This window comes from Psammomys obesus, unplaced genomic scaffold (assembly GCF_907164565.1).
Source record: "Psammomys obesus unplaced genomic scaffold, mPsaObe1.curated_primary_1811, whole genome shotgun sequence".
Taxonomy (NCBI): Eukaryota; Metazoa; Chordata; class Mammalia; order Rodentia; family Muridae; genus Psammomys; species Psammomys obesus.
The window spans coordinates 6,088,689-6,113,714 of NW_026596088.1; the positions used below are offsets into that span (position 1 = coordinate 6,088,689).

The following is a 25,026-nucleotide window of genomic DNA, read 5'->3' on the forward strand; positions in this document are numbered from 1 at the left end:
TTTTTTTTTTTTTTTTTTTTTTTTTTTTTTTTTTTTTTTTTTTTTGTACAGTTCTTCCAATTTATAGTAGGTTCTAGGGATTGGACTCAGGTTGTCAGTCTTGTACAGCAATTATCTTTATCTGCTGAGCCTTCGCACTGGCCCTCCAGGCTGCTATATTATTATAGGAAAAATGCACCTGAAAATAAAATGGAAACATATGGACAAAGATTTATTTAAAATTAGCAAATAAACTTTCGGAAGTTTCTGGGTGAGTATAGCTGTTGTTCAGCCTCTAAACCCTTTTTTGTCTTCGTGGACAATTGACATTCACTGTGAGAAAACTCAAGCTCTTGTCTGAGCCACAGTTGAAACATTGGGTTACAATTGTTGCAGGGTGCTTTGTTTATTAATGAAATGTCGCGGACAGAATGTCTTATGGCTGAGTGCTGTTTGCTTTGGATAGACTACTTCATAGTTCTCTCAAATTGTATTTTATTGTTTTTGCTTTTGTTTTTGTTTTAAGATAGGATCTCTCTCTACATAGGCCTGACTGACCTGAAGTCACTTTGTGGACCAGGCTGGCCTTAAACCACAGAGATTTTTCCCTTCCCCCTGCCTCCTGAGTGGCGGGATTAAAGGTGTGCACCACACACCAAAGGTTTTCAGTTGTGAATTTTGTAGGACATAACACCTATAAATAATTACTCTGAGCCCGATACAATATAGGCACTCACTAAATCGTAACAGTCAGTATGGTCTTAAGTGACATAATGCAATTATGAAGGGGCCTCTTGAGCTGCTCATAAGCTTTGGTGATTTAAAAAGTGAAATCAGAGCTTTTCCAGCCTAGTCATATTTGCTCTCAGTCTGCTTTTGCTTTAAAAGTAGAGTCATGAAGAAATTACACTTGACAAAAACTTGGAATGCGCAAGCTGTGCCATAGATGAATGATGTTGCGTCTCTTCACTGATGTTAGGACATGGGCTTTGTTTGGGTGATTTGGCTTGGTTTCCCATATGGCTGATGTGCAGCCAGGGTTGGGAACCTGCGTTTTCAATATCTTCCCTTGTTTTCGGGGTCACGTAGCACAATACGATAAATCCACTCTTAATGACTTTGAAAACTCATACAGTAGGATCTGCATAATTTTTCTCTGACCTCTCCAGAGTCTCTACATGACTCTACTTCATCCTTCTGAGGAAGGAGAGTAAAGAAGTGGGTCAGAGATTGGGGTGGAGGCATTTCAGTTTGTAAGAAGGTCAGGACATTAAGGGTTGCCTTCCGGGTCTGTTGCCAGATTTGTATTGCTAGGATAAAAACCTCCACAGCGGAGGTGAAGGTGAGGGAATATGTGAAGGACACAGTACTTCCATCATGGTTGCATTCTGGACCCTGTGTGACATGCTGCTATGTGTGTACTTTGTCTTTCTCAATGTTTCCTCACCTTCTAATGTGTTTTACAGTATTCACACAAACATCATTCTTTTAAGTTTTAGTTATTCTTCATTAACTTAGTTGGTGTCCCAAAAGTCAAATTCAAAAGATGAGCTGTTTTCAAGGGAAATGTTTAGTTTAGTTCTAGTATTAGTTTAGAAATCAAATTTCACGTTAGGCTCTATATGTGAATCTAGAAGCTCACATTTCATATATTTCTTTAAAATTGTGGTTACAAGTTGAGTATCGTTTATCTGAAATACCTAGAATGAGAAGTGTTGGGGTTTCAGATTTGGTTGTGGATTTTGGAAATCTGTATATATAATGAGGTAATTTGGGGATGGGTGCTATGTGGGGCTGATACAGAAGGATTTCTGGGGCTTCCTGGCTCCCAGTGTAATTCTAGCTCAGTGAGAAACCCTATCTCAAAAGGAGGATGGTGGTGAATGCCTTTCGTCCTAGCACCGAGGAGGCAGAGGCAGGTAGATCTCTGAGTTTGAGGCCCAGTGTGGTCTACATAGTTATTTCAAGACCAGGCAGGGCTAGAGGAAAACATGGCAGGAACTTTGACATCCTGTGGCTTCTGCACCTGCACAGGCATGCACATTGCACATATATGCATGTATACTACACTACACATACCATCATACACATACCACACACACACAAATTAGGACTTCGGAACATTTTGAACTAGGAATGTTCAACCTATATATAGTTGTCCTTCTGAATGCTGTGATTTTTTTTTTACACTCTATTCACTAATTTTGTGTGTATGTGGGTGTCAGAGGACATCTAGTGAGAATCAGTTCTGTCCTTCCATGATTTGGATCCCAGGAATCAAACTCAGATTTATCAGGCTTGGTGTCAAGTGTCTTTACCTGCTGAGCCATGTTACTGGGCCAGCTCTCACACCTAGGGAACTAAATTCCATTCTTCTTCTGGCAAAGAAAGTAGATAGTGATTAGTTTGATGAATCTTACAAATCACTTTGTCCCCAGAAGAGTAGCTCAGCTCCTGATCATTTAGTCATATCAGACCAATATTGTGATACCTGTTTCCCAGGAGAGGAAATCAACATCATGACTGTGTTGTCTCTGTCTTGGTCAGGTAAAGAATGTTTGTGACCAATCAATGTCTTCCTTGGGGCATAAGATGTTGCTGCCTGTCTGGGGCTCTATGAAGAGTCTCCTCACAGAATGGAGGTGCATAGCTCCTGCTGTGTAGACCTTTTTTTTTTTTTTTTTTTAAGCTATATTCCGAACTTATTCTTTTTGTTCCAAGGGGAACACACTGTTACTTATTTAAAAGATGTTAATGAAGACTTAGAGTCTTGCAAGTGTTTTGACTTTCATTTGATGTTTGCAAGGATCATCACCGTAGGAGACAATTGGTCTAGTTATAGTAGGATATATAGAACTTAAGCCAGTAGATTTGGTTTAATACTTTTCAAGCACAAATACTCAGGTTCTGTAAAACAGACACGAGTATAAGAAGCTAAGTTTAGGCAAGTCCATTTTTTCACAGAAGCAGTGTATTGCATAATTTTAATGCTATTATTCAGCAGGTGATAGTGATAATCAACTCTTAAACACTTCAAAAATACAGTGACTAACGCTAGGACAGTAAAGAAATTAAGGTTTCTTTAATAAAAAAAAGTGAAAAGGAATCTTAAAAGGCAAATTAAGGTAGGATCAGATATGACTTAGAATATGCTGAAAGCTCTTCCTGTAGGGGTTGAGCCAGTTAAAGATTTTGACCATCAGGTTCTCTTCTACTTACTCATTTAGTGAATCAGACCTCTCTGGTGGCTAGTGGCACTTAGGTGCTGCTTTTCTCTGAGGCACACACTAAATAACAGGCTACCATTCTCTATTTTGTTTCGCCTGGGGAAGAGGTAAATGGTCCTTTGTGTGCCTTTGGTGGGACATCACCATGTTGAGGAGCAGCTGAAGGTGTGACAAGGAGCTTTTATGTTAGTTCAGTGGGATTTTTTTTCTTCAGTTCTTTCAGTTTGTGATACGGTGATTGAAGGCAGGGTTGACCCAGGATGGATTTTGCCCTAGTTAGAGTTTGTATTAATTAGTTCAGTTGTCTGTTTAGTCTTGCTTGACAACTGTCTTGCTAAACAACCTAGTACAATATCTTGATACATAGTTATTGGTGGTTGAGTCCAGATGAGTTGAAATGTTAGTGGTAAGAAGCATAAGAAAACTTAATGCAATCTTGATAAAAAATTAAATGTTGACCTGGCCCTGAAATTTCAGAGGCTGCTGTCTTAAAGTTTCATTGATAGATAATGAAGATTGTGGTTTTGGTTAGTTTGTTTTGGGGGATATACAAGGTGAAGAAAATAAGAGTGTGATCAGAATAGATGGTTGCTGTGCTTCTGGAAGTTGCTATGACCTAGCTGCATGCTATGAGACTTGTTATCCCTCCTGTGATATATAAGACCTCTTAGCAGTTGTTCTTTGCTTCCTCTGTAAAGCAAACCATGCAAACTGGTGGAAATGGTTTCTTGTCCTGTCTATAGTTTATCTGTCTGTGTCTAGGACCTCCTTTGCTTGCTTTTGTTACCTGGGTGGCATGGACACCTACTTCCTAATTCTACCTTAATTGGACCTCAAATTCTACTGATTCTGACACATTTCTAAATCTTTTGCAAATTTGCCTTCTCTTGTTTGTCTTCACAGTGTTCTCTTAGACTCAAGTTGTTTCTTTCTTCATTTTTGTTTCCTAACTGCTTTACCACTGTGCATCCCCCCACTCCAAATTAAATATGCATAGCTAAAATTGGAGTGCTTATTTGTCTCATTTATATGTAAAATGTTTTGTATCCATTCTTTTCTGACAATTCCCACAAGTCCACCTTCTCTTCTCAGGGCACATGGTCTTAGCCAGTCCATTTAGAACCATTTCCTGGCTTCCAATGTTATTTTTGGTTTGCTTTTGAAATCCTTACTGAGCTACTCTTGTCTTTACTCATATCTTTTGCTCTATCTTGCAAACCTGCACTTTCAGGTCTGTGGAACCTCTTGGTCTTAAAGGCATCATAACTTTCTTAGCACCTTATGTGTTTAAATATGTTGCCCCCACTTTGATCCATTTAATTTTTTAGCATAAACCCCTCAAAGCTTAAGTGACATCTCTTGAGATGTTATCATTGTCCTTCAACTCTTTCTCTAGCTTTTGTTCTACCTCTGTGACACCTTCTCTGTATAACTGCTATATTAATAAAAATTATTCCTTAAAATTTAATTCTTAGGATAATTTTAGATTTATAGAAAAGTCAACAGAAGTAGCACAAGAGTCCTTTAAAAGTCTATACTAGTTTCCTTGTCATTAACATCTTATGCTAATGTCACAGCTAAGAAGTGAACATTAATTAGTACCTTGCTTATTGACTGAATTTCAGTTGTCAGGACCTTTCTCTGGTTTTGTTTGTTTTTGCAGTCTTTTTGAGACTTTATATCCCTCTTTCAGAATTATGATAGTTTTTAGAGCCAGGAACTCACAACTGTTTGTGCTGATTTATTCACTTGCAGAGTATTGTGTCAAAGAATGCTCTGCAGTATCGAGGAAATTCCCAACATGACGCCCAGGAGTTTCTGCTTTGGCTTTTGGATCGAGTTCATGAAGACCTCAATCATGCTGTAAAGCAGAGTGGCCAGCCTCCTCTGAAGGTGAGTACATGGACTCCTTGAGCAGGGGAAGGGGTAAAGAGATAGGGAAGTCCTCTCACAAACTTCCATTGTGGGTTTGTTACATTAAGTGGAGTGACTAGCTCTGGGTGAGTATAAAACTAAGTGGGCACTTTATGGGATATTTTACTGCTTTTTGTGCTGGCAGTGTAAGGTAAAACATAGCTCCACCCTTAAGGACCTTACAGTCTATTCTAATAAGACAGACACATATTATATAGATTTGCAGAACATGTAACACAGTCAGAAAGAAAAATGTATGAATATCTCTGCTGTTAGACTTGAACATAGGAATTGAGTCCAGAATGGTCTTACTGAGAAACATCGCAGTTCATAGTCAACTTTTGTACACATAGCCTTAATATGCTAGATAAAGTGGTTCATACAGTGGGAAGATACATCCCTGTGGAGCTTTTGACGTTTGTGACAAGTCTGATCTGTATTTCAGAATTTCTAGTTTTAGGAAGTTGGTGGAGTATTCTGACTTAGGATCTTTTTATTCCTGACCACTGTACTGTCCTAAAATATGTATACATGGCTGACTCCAACACTGTATTGAAGAATCTTAAAGGCAGGCACTGTGTTACTAGCCCTTGTATCCTCACATCCTGTACAATGTTCTCTACACGTGGTAGTAGATGCTTAGTAGTTAGGGACATGAAAAAGCTAAATAAAATGTGAAGCAGACTGAGTTAAGCATCAAGATGAAGATTGAAACATCCTAGTGAAGAGAGCTAGAGTCTTCCAACGGGCTAAAGAGATTTACGCGGTGTGTAGTAGTCTGTCTGTGGGGATGAGTCCATGTGACCTACAGGCTGTGTGCTGTGTTCTGTTTACCTTAGCGCAGTATGTTGCAGAGCGCCTGGGTTCCATATACAGCTTATAAAAGAAGTTGAGTACTTGTGGCATTTTAGACCCAACTTAATCAAGAATTGATACTTTAGGCCTGTGAATTGTACTTTGTTTTTTTTAAGCCACCATCAGAAACTGATATGATGCCTGAGGGACCATCTTTTCCTGTGTGTAGCACTTTTGTACAAGAACTTTTTCAAGCCCAGTATAGGTAAGAGCAAATGACATGTTCCCTCTTGTTTTGTCTGCTTAATGTAGTTCTATGTAATCTCAGTGTGAATGTTTTACATTTTTGTTTTCAAAGATCTTCTTTGACATGTCCTCATTGTCAGAAACAGAGCAACACTTTTGACCCTTTCCTGTGCATTTCTTTGCCAATTCCTCTACCCCATACAAGGTAAGAATGTATGCGTAAAATTAACAGTCGGCTGTGGTAGAGTACTTCTTCTTCTGTAGCCTCCTGTTAAGGCTTTTCAATTACTTAGTTTAGGCTTAATGGTAGTGAACAGTAGCCTTGTTAAATTCTTGAAGCTAAATGGCTGTCTCAGTGTGCATGCTGAGCAGGTACATGATAGAGGCAAGCCCATGCCATAGTCCTTTAAAAAACTGATTGTCCTAGAATCCCTGGAGACCTTCCTTGTACTTATTTCAGACCTTAAGAATTTCTAGAACTTAGGCTGTTTTGGAGGAAAAGAGAACCAATTATGAATATCTTGCTTGAAAAATATTTGTATGAGGGTAGCTTTTTCAAAGTTCTTTTGACTTGGTTAGTAGTTTCTAGTTAGGTGTAAATGAACTTTTCCCGTTTGGTTTCCAAATAAAGGGGGAGTTAGCTTTAGCTTCTTTTCTTTTTAGATAGTCTCTTGTATCACAGGCTGGCCTCAAACTTGTGTAGCTGAGAATGACCTTGAACTCTCACTGTCCTGCCTTTAGGTTCCGAACAAGTGCTGCAGTGGCAGGCATATGGCATTGTTTCTGGTTTATGTCCTACTGGGGGAATGCAGGATTGTGCATGCTAGGCAACTGAGCTATGGCCCAGGCCTCATTTTAGGCTTTGTATTGATTTCAGGTCAGGTTTGTTTCATTTCTTCTGTATTGTAGCTAAAATAAGTAACTAATGAGAAGATCTGACTTTGATCTGTACAGGCCTCTCTATGTCACTGTAGTGTATCAAGGGAAATGTTCCCACTGCATGAGGATTGGTGTGGCCGTGCCTCTGTCTGGAACTGTTGCCAGACTTCGGGAAGCTGTGTCAATGGAGACAAAGATCCCTGCTGATCAGGTAATAACTTGCTAAGACTACACGTGAGCCATTAAACTGTTGCTTTTTGCTTATCTGGATTTTTTTTTCTGACAAACATGTTGGAAATTTAAAACCAGTTGCTTTTACTGGTGAGGGGAGAATGGATGGAGGGAATCCAAATTCAAAGAATACAGTGTAGAAAAAAACCTTTGTCTGCTTCAATTAATTGTATTTATAAAAGGAAAAACTGCTTTATGAAAGACCTCTTGGCTTTGTTTGTAAAGTGTAATTACTTAACCTTTCTCTCCCGCTCCTGTGACATTTGACAGAGAGGCTTAGGAGCCCCTCCCGCTTGTTAGTGGTGAGAACGGGCAGCTCGCCAGTGTGGCACCCTGTGCATAGTACGTGCTTGTTGTGCTTCTTTTCTGGCCCCTGTTGTCGGCGTGGAGCCCAGGGCATTCCTCCTGCGAGCAAGTACCAGCCACCATGTTTCCTTTTCTTACTTGAAGACCAGAGTCTTTTGTTTGCATAGGGAAAGTTAGGTTTCCCCTTTGTGGGGAGGGAAAGGTAACACATCTTTGATAACTAGTTATATTTAAATTGACCAAAAATACTTTTGGCTTATTGGTGACTGAACATATTTTATACACAATTTTTACTGGAAAAATATTACAGGAAACATTTCTTAGGCTTTATAAGGAAGGATGACTTACTGGTAAAATAGCTTTTCCCTGGTTAGCTTCTGGAAGCTTCTATGTAATCACTTGAATAATAAATGTATTTTATTCGTCAACCTCATTTGGCGCCATTAGGGCAAATACACGTAAAGTAGTGTTGCCTTAATGCAGCAGATCTCTACTATTTTCATAGGCTGAGTACTGGCACAATGATAAAATATTGATATTTTCTTTACATTGCTGCTTGATTCTTTTTCTCTCCAGGATGAGGGGAGGGCAGGGAGAAGAGAGGTCCTGGCATCAAAATAAATGCAGCTGTGTCTTTAAAGCCTCAGTGCTGTCACACTCTTTTCATGTGTTGTATCAGTTGGTGATATAATTAATAGTTTGCTTTAGCTCTCAGCTTTCTGGAGAGGTGAATTATACTTTCATATTCACCGTGAGGAAAGCAGCATAAGCATTAAATCCTTAGAAGGAAATACGAGAGGAGCATTTTTTTTCTGGGCCATTTGTGAAACAGACCACAGGCCTTTCTACTTCATAGACTTATTTAATGTCGGTACTAGTGAGGTGACAGTGGGGCAGGGGACTGGTGGTTTGCCCAATGGCGCCTCTTTACCCCATTGAAGAAGGCCCTGTTGAAGGTCACAGAGCTGGTTGATGGCGGGCCGGACCTGGAACCTTCTCTTGCTCTGCCCTGTCTATTGTTTTACATTGGGCAGTGCTGCTGAATCTGTAGCAGAAGCCCTGAATGTAGCCATTGTTCTCTGCCCGTTCAATCAAAAAAATTATAACATAGAAATTAAAAGTCTCTTAAGTGGTAAGAAGGTCACTGAATTCAGTGCTGTATTATATAGTATTCTTTAGATTTTTTTTTTCCCCCCTCTGGGAGTATCCTACAGTTCTTCCTAAAAGTAGTTATTTACACACATCATTCTTAGATTTCCTTTTTGTTTACTTGGGGTCTGGCTTCATAATGCAGATATATGCAGGTCATACTTTCTAGTAGCTTTCTGAGTAAGTAGGACTGCATTTAACCAGTTGCTGTCACTGGGCATTTGAGTTGATTTTATGTGTTCCAATATAGATAGCCATTTGACTATCTATGTTGGTCATTGGACTTTTTCTTTTAATCTGAAAAAGAGGAGAATTTAATGATATGAAAGAATGTCTTAGATTCAGATGTAGACTGTCCTCTCCATGAGACTGAAAACATAAAGAACTTTAGGCAGGTCTCTTTTGCCTTCTTCCTCCTGTGAAACAGAAGAATGAATAATTCTGTTATTATCACCTCTCCCCAAACTTGGAGGAACTCTGGATTTAGTGCCATAGACCTCTGGATTCAGAGTGTACACTTAGACAGTCGCAGAGGCTACTGTTCTTCTATGAGTCTCTCATTACCAGCAAATTATGTGGTCCTAGAAGATATCTGATAGCCCCCACCGAGAATTACCAACCTGATGGTCTTGTGAAGGTCAGCTTAGGATTGGAAGAGCTTTTTATATTGAATTTCCAGTTACCCAACTGTTCACATTTTCCCCATTTTTTAGATTGTGTTAACAGAAATGTACTATGATGGGTTCCATCGTTCCTTTAGTGACACAGATGACCTGGAGACGGTTCATGAAAGTGATTGCATTTTTGCCTTTGAGACTCCAGAAATATTTAGGCCTGAAGGAATTCTCAGTCAAAGAGGTAAATGGTGATGTCTCTATAACGCACCTGAGTTTACAGATTTGACCACTGTGGGCATTGAAATGTTATATGATAGTGTACAATTTAAAAATTGTGATTAAGTGAACATACTGTTGTGTTTTTTGATTTTTTTTCAATAAAATCTCTATTTCTTTTATTGTTAGTAGTGATCCTTCTGAACCCCAGCTATGATTCCTGTGTATTGAACATCTGATCCTTCACCTGTCTGTTACACTCAGTTCTTGACTGCCTTCACGTTCTGTAGAGGCCTACCTCAGTACCTCACCAGATGATCAGCTTTTCTTCACCCTATTTGTACAAGTTTGCCTTAAGCCACTTGAATTCTCTTGTTGGATATGTGTGTATTTGTTTTAATATTTCTGTTCTGTTCTTTATTCTTGAAAACCATTGGGCACATTGTAAAGACATCCTTTCTCATATTACTCAGAGAGTAAGGCTGATTTTTATTTTTTTTAATATTTATTTATTTATTTATTTATTTATTTATTTTGAATGCTCTTTCTTGACACACAGCAGAAGAGGGCATCAGATCACATTGTAGATGGTTGTGAGCCACCATGTGGTTGTTAGGAATTGAACTCAGGACCTCTGGAAAAACAGTCGGTGCTCTTAACTGCAGAGCCATATCTCCAGCACCTTGCTGATTTCTTTTAAATATTAGTAACCACTTTTTTATTTGGGTTCTTCTATTTTTGACATGAGTTTGTACTTGGATCCTTGGATGCCCTTTTTCCCATTCAGCCAGCTGGATTTTTTTTTTTTTTTCTTTTTACAGCCATTATCACCAATCAATCAGTGTTCCAGATTTGATTTCCTTTTTGTTGTTTATCTGTATCCATCTCATTGCCACAGGAATTTGTATTCCTATGGTCAATGATAAATAAAATACAAATAAACAAGACAAAAACTGTAGGAAAAAATATCAAAACTTAAAAAATTGCAAAAAAAAAAGGTATAGCTGAAAGAATATAGAAAAGTAAGTGAGTTAGAGGCATGTCCTCAGTGACTGCTTCCTCTAGTGAAGCCTTAGTTCCTTGAGTTTGCACTGACTCTTCAGAGTGTTTTTAGCTGAAGACTAAGGCTTCAAGTACATGGGCCTGTAAAGGGCGTTCTTGGGAGCTCTTGGTCACGGAGCTCCAGTCATTGCTTCTGCTCATCAGCATGTGGATGGAAATGACCTGTGGGCTCTTCTGTCTTTCCCACTATACGGACTTTCTTTGGAGCACTGGCCACCTATGCTTCATCTTTTTATTCCTAGCAGTTTTTAATATGCAGCAAGAGTCCAGTTAGTAATTTTTCAGCTGAAAAATTCCTCAGTTCTGTCCCTGATCCTTGATTGCTTAGGGATTATTTTATCACACTGAGCCCCTGTGCATTAATGAATTTCATGTCCAAACGTCATATTCTAGCTAGAACATGTCTATGTTGAAAGAACTTGCAAGCATGTTACTTTGTGACCTGAAGACATTGTGTGTGCTCTATTCAGTGAGAGCATGTGAGAGCACCATATTCCTCACTCTGGGAATGACAGCTGGGATTTAGAGGTTAAATCACTGGCCCCAGGTCCCGTGGCTTAGGAGCCACAGGGCTGTGATGTGAAGAATGGATCTTTGCAGCAGTTGAACAGCATCCCCTTATCTCACTGGAAATCCTGTTCACTTCCCACACTTACCTTTGCCAAGAACCTGGGGATTAAAGTAATTTGTTGTTTCAGATTTGTTTTCTGTTATCTTTATTTTTTTCACATCACACTTTAGAATGCTTATGAAGTGGTATCCACTTTTGTTTCTTTGGGATTTCTTTGTGGTATTTATGCCTAAAATGTGCTCTTCTCTCTAGTGGCTTGATTAAAGTTCAAGTGATTGCCTTTTTAAGCTCTCTGAAATTTATTTTGGTATTAGCTCTGTACTTGTCATTCAGATTGCTGTCATTCCACTGCATCTTAACAGCAAGTCCTCTGTTTTATATTGCTGGCTGCTTAGGTTGTTGCCAGAACTTTGTCGTGATTGCTTTTCTGTAAGCTGTTCTGTTTTTTTCTTTTAGTGTTGTTATTGTTGGTGGTGTTGGCAGAAAGGCCCCATTTCATTATGGGGTGCATTTCATTAGGTGACATGCGTTTGAGAGAATAAAGAAATTAGCAGATATTGTCAGATATTCACAGATATCATAAGGCTACAAAGCCTCATGATAGTATTGACTAACTGGATGGCTCAGAATAACCGGAAGCTCTGCTATAGGGCCCTGAAGATTTGTGCTGTCTGTCAGGCATCTGTTTCTGCTAATGTGGGTTGCTCTGTTCTAGTTATCATGTACTTACCACAGCTCTAGATTAGGAAGTGCAGTTCTATCTCTATTATAATAATCAGGGACAAGAAACTGCTAGTGAGACCTTGTAGATGATTCCACATGTTCTCTCTATTCTGGAATGTATTTGATGACTGGTTACTGGATCTAACTTTAAATTGTATTTGTGGGTCATTCCAGTAAACTTGCCCTTTGAAAATGTACCTGATTTTTACTTAGGTGGCGAGTTCTAATTTCCGGTTTTAAAGATAGGAAGCCTACTCTAAAGCAGACGATGGATGCCAACACCTAGCCTAATGGCTAGATGAATAATCTCGTAGTAGAGTGTTTGTCCCTATTTTTAATTGTTATTTGAATTATAAATGACAGCTTTTTTATTCTATTTCTATTCTTTGTAGTGAATGAATAAAAAGAATCTTAAAGAGTTAAGTTGAGCTGTTTTTGTTCTTTTTCAGGCATTCATTTAAATAACAATCTAAACCATTTAAAATTTGGCTTGGATCATCGTAGACTGTCTTCCCCACCACCAATAGCAGCAAAACAAGGGAAGGTGGACTTGCCCACCAGAGTGGCAAATGACAAGATTGTTCTGCTTGTATGTAACCGGGCCTGCACTGGGCAGCAAGGGAAAAGGTAAGAACCAGCTTATTTCACAATAATTACTGACATTTTTGAGGCTACATGTTTAAAAATCCTTTTTTTTTTTAAATTTATTTATTTATTATTTATACAGAGTTCTGCTTACATGTACACCTGCATGACACAAGAGGACACTAGATCTCATTACAGATGGTTGTGAGCCACCATGTGGTTGCTGGGAATTGAACTCAGGACCTTTGGAAGAGCAGTCAATCCTCTTAACCTCTGAGCCATCTCTCCAGCCCCTAAAAATCCTTTTGAAAGCAGGAATGAAAAAAAAAAATCTACTTTTAATGGGAATTTTATTTTGCTTTTGAGGTAGGGACTCACTGTGTATCCCAGACTACACATGAACTCCTGATTCTCTAGCCTACCTTCCAAATGCTGGAGTCACAGGCATGTGCCATCATTCCCAGCTGCAGTTAATTTTTGATTCTGAAATGCAGAAGGAATTTTTGTGTAAGTTGACTTGAATTGTTGGATTGGGAAGGGGAGCTTATGTTCTGTGTGTACTAGACTTCTTAGAACATAAGCTCTCAAAAGCTACAAAAGCTTCGTATTCAAATTCTAACATCCTAATTTTATAGTCTTCCCCTTCCCAATCCAAGGAACTTATTTCAAAGTGAAATACTAAAAGGCTCAAATAATGGCAATGCTGACTATTTAAAAAAAAAATCTGAGTCCTTTTGAGACACATTTAGCTGTTATTATCACTCAGGTAATACTTTTGTAATAAAGCTACTTTGAAAGATATTCTATAGTTCCCATATATTCTTAAAGTGGGCAGCAGAGAAATTTGAGAGATTTTTGACTCCCAGATTTCTGACTTATAATGCTGAGTGAATAGTGACACTTGCCAAGACAGGAAATATTGGAAGAGAAAGATAAAGAATTCAGTTTGAGACATAATTCTAGGGAACATGTACCACCCAAACACGCATGCTAAGACTTTTTTTTTTTAGGATCACAGTGAGCTGGGCTTCCCACATCAATCATCAGTCAAGAAAATGCTTCACAGGCCAATGTGATTAGGGCATTTTCTCAATTTAATTTCCTTCTTCCAAAATGACTGTAGCTTGTCAAGTTGATGTAAACCAAGCCAGCACATGGGGAGGCTGATGGAAAGTCGGGCAGTGTTGATAACCCAGTGGCTAGTACTGTGCTTTATGGGAATGGGGGTATCATGCAGATGAGTAGGAGAAAGTACAGAAGGGTGGGGAAGGGTGTTGCATGCTGAGGGTGTGTGGTCTGCCACTGATCTGAATGTGTAGAGAAGGACACATTAAGGGATCATTACATAGGCTTGAACGACTAGGGCATGAATGAAGCTGAAGCCAGAACAGTGGTCTTCAACTTTTAACTGCATATTAGAACTACTTGGGACCCCCTCAGAAAAGCCTCATTGCTAGATCACATTCCAGACTGACTTCACCAGAATCTTGTATTATAGATTCGGACTGCCTTTTGTCCTGCACCTAGAAAAGACAGTAGCATGGGACCTTCTGCAGAAGGAGATACTGGAGAAGATGAAGTATTTCTTGAGGCCTACTGTCAGCATTCAGGTTTGTAAGCACTTTGGTATCCCAATAGAACATGGTTTTTACTCAGAAGCAGCAATTTAGTACAGTGAAACTACTTTTGTTGGGATTTTCAAGACTAAGAATTTTCTTTAGTTTCTGAAAGGAGTTAACATTGCAGAAGTTTTCTTGAATTGTTGTGTATTTATGGTGCCAGTCTAGTACAGCTGGCATATGATCAGCATGAAGATGCTATAAACTTCTGTAACTTTAAAAATTACTGTTACTGTATAAAGGTATTCATGGAAGACAGTTAAATCAGCGTCCAGTGACAGCAGGGGAACGCTTACATACCTGATAAATAAGTTGCATCTGAGTGCCTTGTACTTCAGGTGGAGGAGTATTTTGCAAAGTGAGCTGTTTGCTGTACCTCTGATCTGTTTTGGAAATCTGCTGTGAAAGATGCCTTTGACTAAGGCCAGCCTTATTTTCATTTGATACAGGTGTGTCCATTCAGTTTGCGTGTGGTCAGTGTTGTGGGAATAACTTACTTGTTGCCACAGGAAGAACATCCCTTGTGCCACCCTACGGTAGAAAGGTAAAAGACAAACACACAACTGCCTTCACGAATCTCGCAAGTACACATGTGCCACTTAAAGTAACGTCTGATATCTGGTATAATTTCCATGTGTCTTAAGTTCTTTAAGCTTATGTAGAAGTTGAGTACTTGTTTTACTTCTGATTTATACTGGGTACAGAGTGTCATAGTCAAGGTCACTATTGATGTGATGAAACACCGTGACCAAAAGCAAGTTTGGGGGCCTTACACTTCCATATTACTGTTTATCATTTAAGGAAGTCAGGACAGGAACCAACAGCGCAGGAACCTGGAATCAGGAGCTGATGCAGAGGCCATGGAGGAGAGCTGCTCACTGGCTTGTTCCTCATGGCTTGCTTGTTCAGCTTGTCTTCTGTAAAACCCAGGACCACCAGCCCAGCGTAGTTCCCCACCCACAAGAGGCTCAGCCCTCTCACACCAATCACTAATTTAAGAAAACACTCTACAGGCCTGCTTACAGTTCACTGTTATGGAGGCATTTTCTCCATTGAGGCTCCCTTCTCTCCAGTAACTCTAGCTTGTGTCAAGTTGATGTAAAACTAGCTGGCATAGAAGAAGTATTCTTTATTCTTTCTTGAAATTAGAGTAGCTCATGTTAGGAAGAAGGAACACTTTCATAGGTGTTCTATATGTACATACATATATAGCTGTGTTGTATATAAACACACACTTCTATATGTCTGCATGTAAACATAAACATAAATCAATGAATGATAAATAAATTACATTATTAGTCGCCAAGATTGAAGTGTTCCAGGCTAATGTTCTGGTCCTTCCCTAGTCATTACCTTTACTTGGTAAATGATGGTCCAGAAGGTAAAAAGGCCATGCCCCATAGTTTGAGCTCTCTACTTCTCTTTGATTAGGTCTCTTTACTGTTTCTCTCCCAACCACAGCAAACCTGCCTTTGTCTTCATTGTACTTATGATTGCTTGACCACATGGCATTGCCTCATATGTGTGCTTTGCATGGGTGGTTTCTACTGTTTATAATTTCTTTAGTGTGAAAATCTTTATTGTTCCTCCTCCTCTGATGGAATTAGGTGCTCTACTTTGCTACTCTTGTACTTTCATACATACTATTCTATTATCTTTTTAACGATCTATTCTACTGGCAGATATATGTCTATAGACTATCCATATGTGGCTACGTAAATAGGAAAAGTTGTACTGTTTTTTTTTTTTGTAATGATTTTTCAGCACATAATTTTTTTTAATTTTTTATTTAACTTTTATTAATTACACTTTATTCATTTTGTATCCCCCCCATAAGCCCCTCCCTCCTCCCCTCCCGGTCTCCCCCTACCCCCTTTCTGCGTGCATGCCCCTCCCCAAGTCCACTGATAGGGGAGGTTCTCCTCTCCTTCTTTCTGATCTTAGTCTATCAGTTCTCATCAGAAGTGGCTGCATTGTCAGGGTTCTAGGTTATCTCCATGAATAGTCCTTGGTTGGAGTATGAGTCTCTGGGAAGTTCCCTGTGTTCAAATTTTCTTGTTCTGTTGCTCTCCTTGTGGAGTTCCTGTCCTCTTCAGCTCTTACAATTTCCCACTTCTTACATAAAATTCCATTCACTCTGCCCGACAGTTGGCCATCAGGCTCAGCAACTGCTTTGACAGTCTGCACGGCAGAGGCTTTCGGAGGCCCTCTGTGGCAGATTCCTAGGTTGTTTCCTGTTTTCTTTTTCTTCTGATGTCCATCCTCTTTGCCTTTCAGGGTGGGGATTGAACATTTTAGTTAGGGTCCTCTCTTTTGCTTAGTTTGTTTAGATGTACAGATTTTAGTGGGTTTATTCTATGTTATATGTTTATATGAGTGAGCATATACTGTGTGTGTCTTTTTGCTTCTGGGACAACTCACTCAGGATGATCCTTTCCAGGTCCCACCATTTACCTGCAAATTTCATGATTTCCTTATTTTTCACTGCTGAGTAATACTCCATTGTATAGATGTACCACAGTTTCTGCATCCATTCCTCCACTGAGGGGCATCTGGGCTGTTTCCAGCTTCTAGCTATTACAAATAAAGCTGCTACAAACATGGTTGAGCAAATGTCCTTTTTGTGTACTTGAGCCTCTTTTGGGTATATGCCTAGGAGTGGTATGGCTGGATCTTGAGGAAGCGCTATTCCTAGTTGTCTGAGAAAGCGCCAGATTGATTTCCAGAGTGGTTGTACAAGTTTACATTCCCACCAGCAGTGGAGAAGGGTTCCCCTTTCTCCACAATCTCTCCAGCATGTGTTGTCCCTTGAGTTTTTCATCTTGGCCATTCTGATGGGTGTAAGGTGAAATCTCAGGGTTGTTTTGATTTGCATTTCCCTAATGGCTAATGAGGTTGAGCATTTCTTTTAGTGTTTCTTTGCCATTCAATATTCCTTCTCTGTTTAGCTCTGTACCCCATTTTTTAAGTGGATTACTTGGTTTGCTGCTTTTCAGCTTCTTTAGTTCTTTATATATACTGGATGTGAGTCCTCAGCACATCATTTTTAAAAGCACACAAGCTGGGCATGATGGCACATGTCTATTATTGCAGCACAGGATGATCAGGATTTGAAGGCTGTCCTTTTCTGTGTAGTGATCTGAGATCTGGGTTGTATGAGATCCTGTCTCACTCTTCCCACCACCATTTTTTTTTTTTAACAGCATAATCTTATTTGAAAGGTCACTGTTTGGTTTTAGACATGAAAGTAGATAAGATAAATAATCTAAAACATTGTACAATGTATAAAAGATAAAAGATGAGTAACATTAGGCATTACTGATGAGTGTCTCAAAAAATGGTGATGACCATTGAGTTAGTTGGTGTGTATTTGTGGAGAAGGAAGGCACAGGGGAGTTGATATAAGTTAGGCATAGTGGGGTGGTGTTGGGCAAGTGTGACAACAGACTGTTCCCTAGAAACTGTCTAGTCTGTGTGGGTGAGACATTGGGCAAAAGTTGGAAAGATAATACATAACATCTGAGAGTGTATGAGCAAACTTACAGGGTGATACTCAATTTTTTACACTCATTTCTATACTGGATGTTTTAGTTTAAGGATTTTTCATTCTGATTGTAAACTAGTTACAAAATCAGAGGCTACGTTGGTCTCATTAAAGACTTTCTAATGGGGAACTATAAAAATTTTCTATAATTATGAGATTCTAGATAGAATATAATCACATTTAAGTAAACTCTTTTGTTTAAAAACTAATATGTGGTTCCACTTTCATTCTTTAGGGCATTAAAGTCCTGTGGACCAGGTGGTACAGCTCATGTGAAATTGGTAGTAGAATGGGACAAGGAGACAAAAGATTTGTAAGTTCTTCTCTTCTCTTCTCTTCTATTCTCTTCTCTTCTCTTCTCTTCTCTTCTCTTCTCTTCTCTTCTCTTCTCTTCTCTTCTCTTCTCTTCTCTTCTCTTCTCTCTATCTCTCTTTATTACATTTTAACAGCACACAGTACTTTCAGTTTAGCTGGAACATACAAGTCTTACAATTAGCTGAGTATCTTAGGTGTGCTTTAGCCCTTTATTGAAGCAGTTTATTATTCTTTTCCTGACTGCTTTCCAAGGCTCAAAACTTTAGAAAATGTACTTGCTGCTGAGAGAAAAGCTGTATGTTCATTAACTGCTGCGTAAGTTGATCTACTTTGATTTTCTGTTATATGTTCATCAGCTCTTGTAGGCTTATATCAGTCAGGATCAAATGTGTTCAGGGAATTTATGACTGTATACTATTACGCTTGTATCAAATGTATGTCCTTAGATACCATGGACAAGAATAAATGTAGGCATCATGAACAGAGAGGGAGTTCTAATTCAGAGCATACACTACTGTTGCAGGGGAAACAAGTTCAAGTCCTAGCACCTATATCAGGTGGGTAACAACAGCTTGTAACTCCAGGTTCAAGAGAGCCAACACTTTGGTCCCTGTGGGCTCCTACACTCAATGCACATATCCACACAGATACATATATGTCAGTATACTTAGTTTAAAACAAAATAAGCACAGTGTTTGAGAAACACTGACTCCGCAAGTTAATTGTTGAAATAACTTTGCAGATGGAGAAATTTCCAAGAACATTTTGGAATGAAGAAGAGTTAAATGACCACATTCTTATGCATTGATCTATTAGGTTATGAATTCATAGCTACTTTAAACAACTGTTATTGTGCCTGTTTTATGAGACGTGATCTGAAAGCTGCCTCTCTCTGAATTGTAGCTTGTTTGTAAACACCGAAGATGAGTATATCCCTGATGCAGAAAGTGTCCGTTTGCAGAAGGAGCAACATCATCAGCCACAAACCTGCACTTTATCTCAGTGTTTCCAACTCTACACCAAAGAGGAACGGGTAAGATGCAGAGCCTACAAGATGACAGCAAAGATATTAAATCTGCCCAAGAAAGCACATGCCCCAGGAATTTGCATTCCCTCAGGCTCTACACATTTAAGTAGGTTTGTTTTGTTTTGCTTTTTTTGAGACAGGGTTTCTCTGTGTAGCCTTGGCTGTCCTGGACTCACTTTATAGACCTGGCTGGCCTCAAGCTCAGAGATCTGCCTGCCTCTGCCTCCAAAGCACTGGGACTAAAGATATGCACCAACATGCCCACACCCAGCTTAAGTGGGCATTTTTAGTGTCAGTCCTTTTAGGACTTTAACAAGGAGTGACGTAAGTTTTTGAGTATTTGGAGAGCTCTAGATTGAGCCTTTGTAATTATTTGTTTTCTTTTTAATGACATTTTTTTGTTCATTTCAATTTGAAGTCTTAAATTATTTTCCTTAGTTATGAAAACTTTTCTCAAAATTTTTTAATTTGTTTTACTTTATGTTTTTGTTTTTGAGACAGGGTCTTACAATGTAGTCCTAGCTGGTGTAACACTTGCTATGTAGACCAGGATAGTCTAAGGTCAAGGTAGTGTCCTCTACCTCTCCCTCCTGACTGCTGGGATTACAGGTGTGGCCACCAACACATCCAGTTTTTCTCAATTTAGTACACTTGTACTATAATCACAGGTGTTGGTACCTCTTCAAATTTAGATTAAGTAAATAAGATAAAATGAAAAATTAAATTATTTAGTTGTGTAAACCCCAAATGCTTCAATTGCTTCCGTGACAGTTGCTCCAGTACAGAGCAGTGCTCATATCATGTTCTGTTGGATCATAGTGTGCTGGACCACTTGGTATAGTGGTTTACACATAGTAGGGATTCAGTAAATACTTAAATGTTGAATGGACAGGTAGATGGATGGATGTCTCTGTGGGGCCCAGGCTTATGAGAAGTCTTGACGAGAATGTTTAAAGGTCATTCAGTCTTCTGTTGCTGTGCAAGATCTATGTTTGTGTAGTCTCACTTTGTGTAGCACCTGATATATTCATGATAACTGAAGAAGGAAAGATCTGTTTTAGTTCATGGTTTCAGACCACAGTTCTTTGTTGATTCTGGATCTGTCATGAGACAGACTGTCTTGGAGATGGGGAGTATGTGGAGAAGAAGGCTACGTGCCTCATGGTTGTCAGGAAACAAAGGATAGGATAGGAAGGGGCCAGGGAAAAGATACCACCAGAGGTCTACCCTGGGTGACCTACCTCCTCTAGCCAAATCTTTCCAGGTGTTTGTAATACCTACAAAAATAGTATTATCAGTCAGGGACCAAATATTTACTGCATGAACCTTTGGGGAGCACTTGTTTAAACCATGGCAGGATTTAATTTTGACCGTTAGTTTACCCTTTGATCTTGTACATATAGAATTAGGCACCTCAGGACTAGAAGGGACTTAAAACTTTTTTTTTCTATTCTTCTACCTTGTTTTCAAGTGAATGATTGTTTCAGCTGCCAGAGTGCCTTCTGTTATGAGGAGTTTACCTACATAAGACCTGGCATCCATTTAGGTCTGATATAGACTAAAATGAACTTGAAATAGGTCCTCTGGTTACACTGCAACAAAAAGTAATTTTCTTTAAATATTGGGAAATCATTTTTAGAATCTCACTGTGTTCTCTCCCCTAACCTGATTGTAGCAAGTTCCTTCAAAAATAGTTCATTTAAAGACAAGTGTTTATCAATTTTTAGCTTAATTATAAAATAGCCAGTTGCTTTGGAACTGGTTGATTGAAGACCATTGGTTCATCCTGTGTTTTTCACTGTTTGTGTTTAAAAATTCTTTGAGAGATACTTGAAAACAATATAAAGCTTAGGGGTTAGCAGATGTGCTGATGGCAGCATTGGCTCTGAAAACAGCTCTCTGCTCTGGATTGCGGAGTTTGTACTAGCAAGATAGGCTGCTCTAGAGGCTCATTCGTTTAAAATACCTGCAGTGTGTTTAGTCCTGCACGAGGCACTCTGATACCCAGTGATCAAGAGTGGTTCTGCTTTCATGTCGTTCACACGCTAGAGTACATAAGGGAGGCAAAGGTCCTAAGGTAGGCAGGAGCTCAGCATATAACCAGTGTGACAGGAGCACAAGAGCTAAGGGAGAGGGTTAGAGCCAGCATTATCTGTCTCTCACTAAATATCCTTGTATCTGAGAGAGGTACTTGGCCCATAGGAAGTGCTCAATAAATATGTGCTGGAATGTGTATATGTTACTTGGGAAGTTCAGTATGGGGCCAAAAACAGTATAGAAATAAAGGAGGTGTAGGCACTGTTTTTTTTTTTTTTTTAAACTAGATTTCATTTGGGATTCCTTAATACCTCTACCTCCCTTTTAACCCCCCAACCCTAGGTAGGAGAGAAAAAAATGTTAGAAAGGACAGAGGACATAGACCTTTTTCGACTTAGTTACCGCTTGTTAGGATTGTTGGACTCTTTGGGTGACCAATCTCAGCCGTCAGGATATCCAGTAGTCCAGCAACAGCAAACTGCAAATGCAACAGGATGAACAAACAGCCTCCTTGGAGCACCTCCAGAGGGTCTTGAAGTCCCTTTCTTGCTCTGGGCTCTGGTATTTATACTCTCCCAGAGTCCTCAGAGTTCTAATAACTCCAGCTAGCAAAGATCATGCCCCTCTCTGAGCCACATGAGGCAATTATCAGCTGTGGACAAACAAAGGCAGCCCCATGTCACACACTTGTGATTAAAAAACCTGCTTACATAATATAACTGAGTTTTTAAAGACACCAAATCTTCAACTAAGATATAGGGGAGGAGGTGGGACTTAGCAGTTGGTTGTGTGACAATAGTCTGGTGTCTAGCTGTCTTGAGGCTCAGTACTGATGAGTAGTAGCATGTAGGTGTGAGCTAGTGCTGTGCTGTCCATGGAAGCTTTAGAAAGAGGGCCCAGACTGTGGTGGTGCTGTGTGCTGCTCTTTTTATCACTTCAAATGTACAGTTAATGAAGACAGCACATTGGGACACAGGTGAGAGAGGGTGGGGATGGTACATCTGGAAGTGATGATGCAGCTAAGAGTATTTTGAAGAGGGAGACCTTGAAGTGGCTTCTGGTAGTTGGGGACACTTGGACTGTCCTGTGAATGAAATGTTGGGCTTAAGTTTATATAAAGAACAAAATCTAAAGGTTGGGAATGCTGAAGAGAGTGTGATCTTGTCATTCTACATGAGGAAGACCCATGTAGAAGACTGGCTGGAAGTCCATATTCCTGTAGAGCTAGCCCTGTTATTACCAGAAAAACTTGATAGGCCAAGGATTCTCCGAGTACAGTCAGCAGGCCTCGGAGCTTTCCACCAGTTTTAATCAGTACAGAAACCGGAGAAATGTCTTAGACACTGTCAGTGAAATTAGATGTTATGATATTAATACTACCTTGCATGAAAGTATCTGTTTATATTAGAATTAAACAGACAGAAACCTACTTTTGACACAAGTGTGAGCCTAAATGGCCACATAGGGGGAGTATTGATATATCACATGAGATGTGGGCTTGCCTGATGATAGTTTGGACCCCTTTCATCTGGCTTTCTGATCACTTTTATTTACCCAAATATCTGCCCTTCTGTCCCCCAGTCTTTTCTGTGGACATAAACACTGAGTTGCATCATCATGAAAACAGAGCTCATCAGTTGTGCTTCCCTTTTACCAGACTGCGTTTTCTCCTCTCTTCTACACAAATTTACTGTTGGTAGCCCTTTTGCCCCTCAAAGTCTCTTGTTTATCTGATTTGAAGTGTGGATATTGGTTTCTGAGGCTCTCATTGGCCTTTGCTCAGATTTCATTTGACTGCCGTATGGTACATGGTACTAATGACTACTTTTCTCACCACTTTTTCTTGCTTTACCTAAAGGGAATACTTCTGGTTTTCAGTTTTTTGGCTGTATCTTTAGACCCTGGTCACTTGTAAGGTTGAGTATTTCTCTTAAAACAGACATTTTCCCCAAGATTCTGACTTTGGCCTTTTTCTCTTCCATTTTGTTGGGAATTGTTCTCCATTCCCAGGAAGGACATCATCCTTACCTCATCCCATGTGTGATCCCAGGTTGGATGTTGTCTCTCTAGGCTGGATTTCTCACGCATTTGACACCTCTTAAGTTGACATATCCCCAACTTTCCCATTTAGAGATGTTGTATTTGGATTTAGAATTTTGGACCAGTGTTTGGAAGAGCTGTTGAGAGCATGTCGGGAAGACTGCATGAAGCAGTTCAGTGCTACCAGAGGAGAGAAGGGTTAGGACACATGAAGTGTGGGTGGGAGTGAACGAGAACTTGGAGTACAGTGGTATTCGTGAACGTTAGTGTGGCGAAAAGGCAGTCTCAAAATGGAGGGATGGGGGTGAAAAAAAGGAAAATGGGAGGGACTTGGGTCTGGGGATAGTTCCCTTTGTTCCACCTTGATGGGCAATAGTGTGATTTGCTGAGGTAAGATGTTCTAGACCAGGAAAGTCCATATTGATGCAAAGGTGATAAGTTGTATTTGGCAGTATGGCCGGGATTGGGTGCATCTGTAAGAAGAGCAGTTAGTCATTCTTCTTTAAGGGAGGTTTGTTTATCACTCATCTGGTATATCCACACCAGCCAGGTGCTACTTGTGATTGTGTTATTCCATTGGCTGTCCTCCTGTGCAGCTTCCAGAGAGATGCTGAATGATACCAGGCCCTGGCAAGAAAGTAGTCCAACTGTCTGCTATGACAAAGGCTTTCATAATGTGGTGCCTAATGGAAGTCCCGCTCCTTGTTTCCAGCTTGCTCCAGATGACGCCTGGCGGTGCCCACATTGTAAGCAGTTGCAGCAGGGGAGCATCACATTAAGCCTGTGGACTCTGCCTGACGTGCTCATCATACACCTCAAGAGATTCCGGCAGGTGAGGAATCCGGTTGCTGGGGAAGCTAGTATGGTCTTGTTCTCTTGGCTCCTCTTGGTGGCTTGTGTGGTTTCTTTGGTGACACTGTTGGATTCACCCACTGATGATGTCTGAATATGTTCACACGTGTTTGACCTACCCTGTCAGTGGTCATGTTCTAAAGCAAATTTTGAGTATCCCGTGATCCTTCAAGTCCACATATTTTACTTTGTTCTTGAGGCTTTGCTGTAGACTTGTAAATGTTTTCCTTAAAATTTAGTGTGTTTACTGTAGGTATGTGAAGTGATTCTTTGTAAGAGAGGTAGAATTCTGTTTCTGCCTAATGTAGTGAGCAGTGTTGTCCTGCTTCAAGGAGCTGTTATGTAGTTGGGGAAGGGAGTCATAATTAGATACAAATGCCTGCTTCTTGTTGTACTACTTTATGAGTCATTTTCCCCTAAAAGTCAGTCTATCTCTTGAGGTGAAGCATGTCCTAGACAGAGTAATGAGAAATGAATCTTAGTGAGTCTTTGTGGCCTGAATTTAAAAGAGTTTGTGCCTGAAAAATGAGCAGGTACGTGCTAGATGAGAAGGAGAAGCAGTACTGTATCTTCATGTGACAGAAAGCAGTGTATGCTGAGCCTGGGGCCTGAAGAGGCTGAAAGCAGGACAATGGAGTGACACACTTGAGAAGATGGGGTGGTGGTGGGATCTGAGATGGAAGAGAGAGGTGCATAGACAGCAGTTGTTCAAGCAAATCCTTGTAGGCAGAGTCACATTTTAGTGAAGAGCTTTGAATAGAAGCAGCAATTGCTAAATGTGTGTTGAAATGATCATGATGGTTAGCAGTTGCAAGTATTGTGGGCATTGTAGAGGCTGCTACTGGTTTAGGATAGGGTTGTAGCAACAGGAATGGAAAGATGTGAAGACTTAAGGTGTAGCAGGGTGGCAAGGGCAATACAACCTAGTCACAGTCTTGGGTTTTTCTAAGCATCAGTGTGGAACTTAGGGAGTGTATCAAATTCCAAAGCCCTTCTGGATTTCAGAGTTGGGATTCTGTGGTAAGGAAACATGGCATTTGCCTTGGACATTCTGCTTGGTCTCTGCAGGTGAGAAGTTGATTGAGGCTTCCA

General features: G+C 39.9%; 1 protein-coding gene across 1 annotated transcript in view; it reads left to right on the plus strand.

Annotated features, from left to right (window-relative positions):
* Usp31 (ubiquitin specific peptidase 31) overlaps nucleotides 1-25,026 on the plus strand; it is a 63,628-nt gene that overhangs the window by 20,609 nt on the left and 17,993 nt on the right. Inside the window, exons 2-12 of the mRNA XM_055627398.1 lie at nucleotides 4,962-5,099; nucleotides 6,092-6,180; nucleotides 6,274-6,366; nucleotides 7,116-7,251; nucleotides 9,440-9,584; nucleotides 12,365-12,542; nucleotides 13,999-14,110; nucleotides 14,569-14,663; nucleotides 17,899-17,976; nucleotides 18,882-19,011; nucleotides 23,795-23,914. Of these exons, the coding sequence (XP_055483373.1) occupies nucleotides 4,962-5,099; nucleotides 6,092-6,180; nucleotides 6,274-6,366; nucleotides 7,116-7,251; nucleotides 9,440-9,584; nucleotides 12,365-12,542; nucleotides 13,999-14,110; nucleotides 14,569-14,663; nucleotides 17,899-17,976; nucleotides 18,882-19,011; nucleotides 23,795-23,914 (1,314 nt within the window). The remainder of the gene's footprint in view (nucleotides 1-4,961; nucleotides 5,100-6,091; nucleotides 6,181-6,273; nucleotides 6,367-7,115; nucleotides 7,252-9,439; nucleotides 9,585-12,364; nucleotides 12,543-13,998; nucleotides 14,111-14,568; nucleotides 14,664-17,898; nucleotides 17,977-18,881; nucleotides 19,012-23,794; nucleotides 23,915-25,026) is intronic.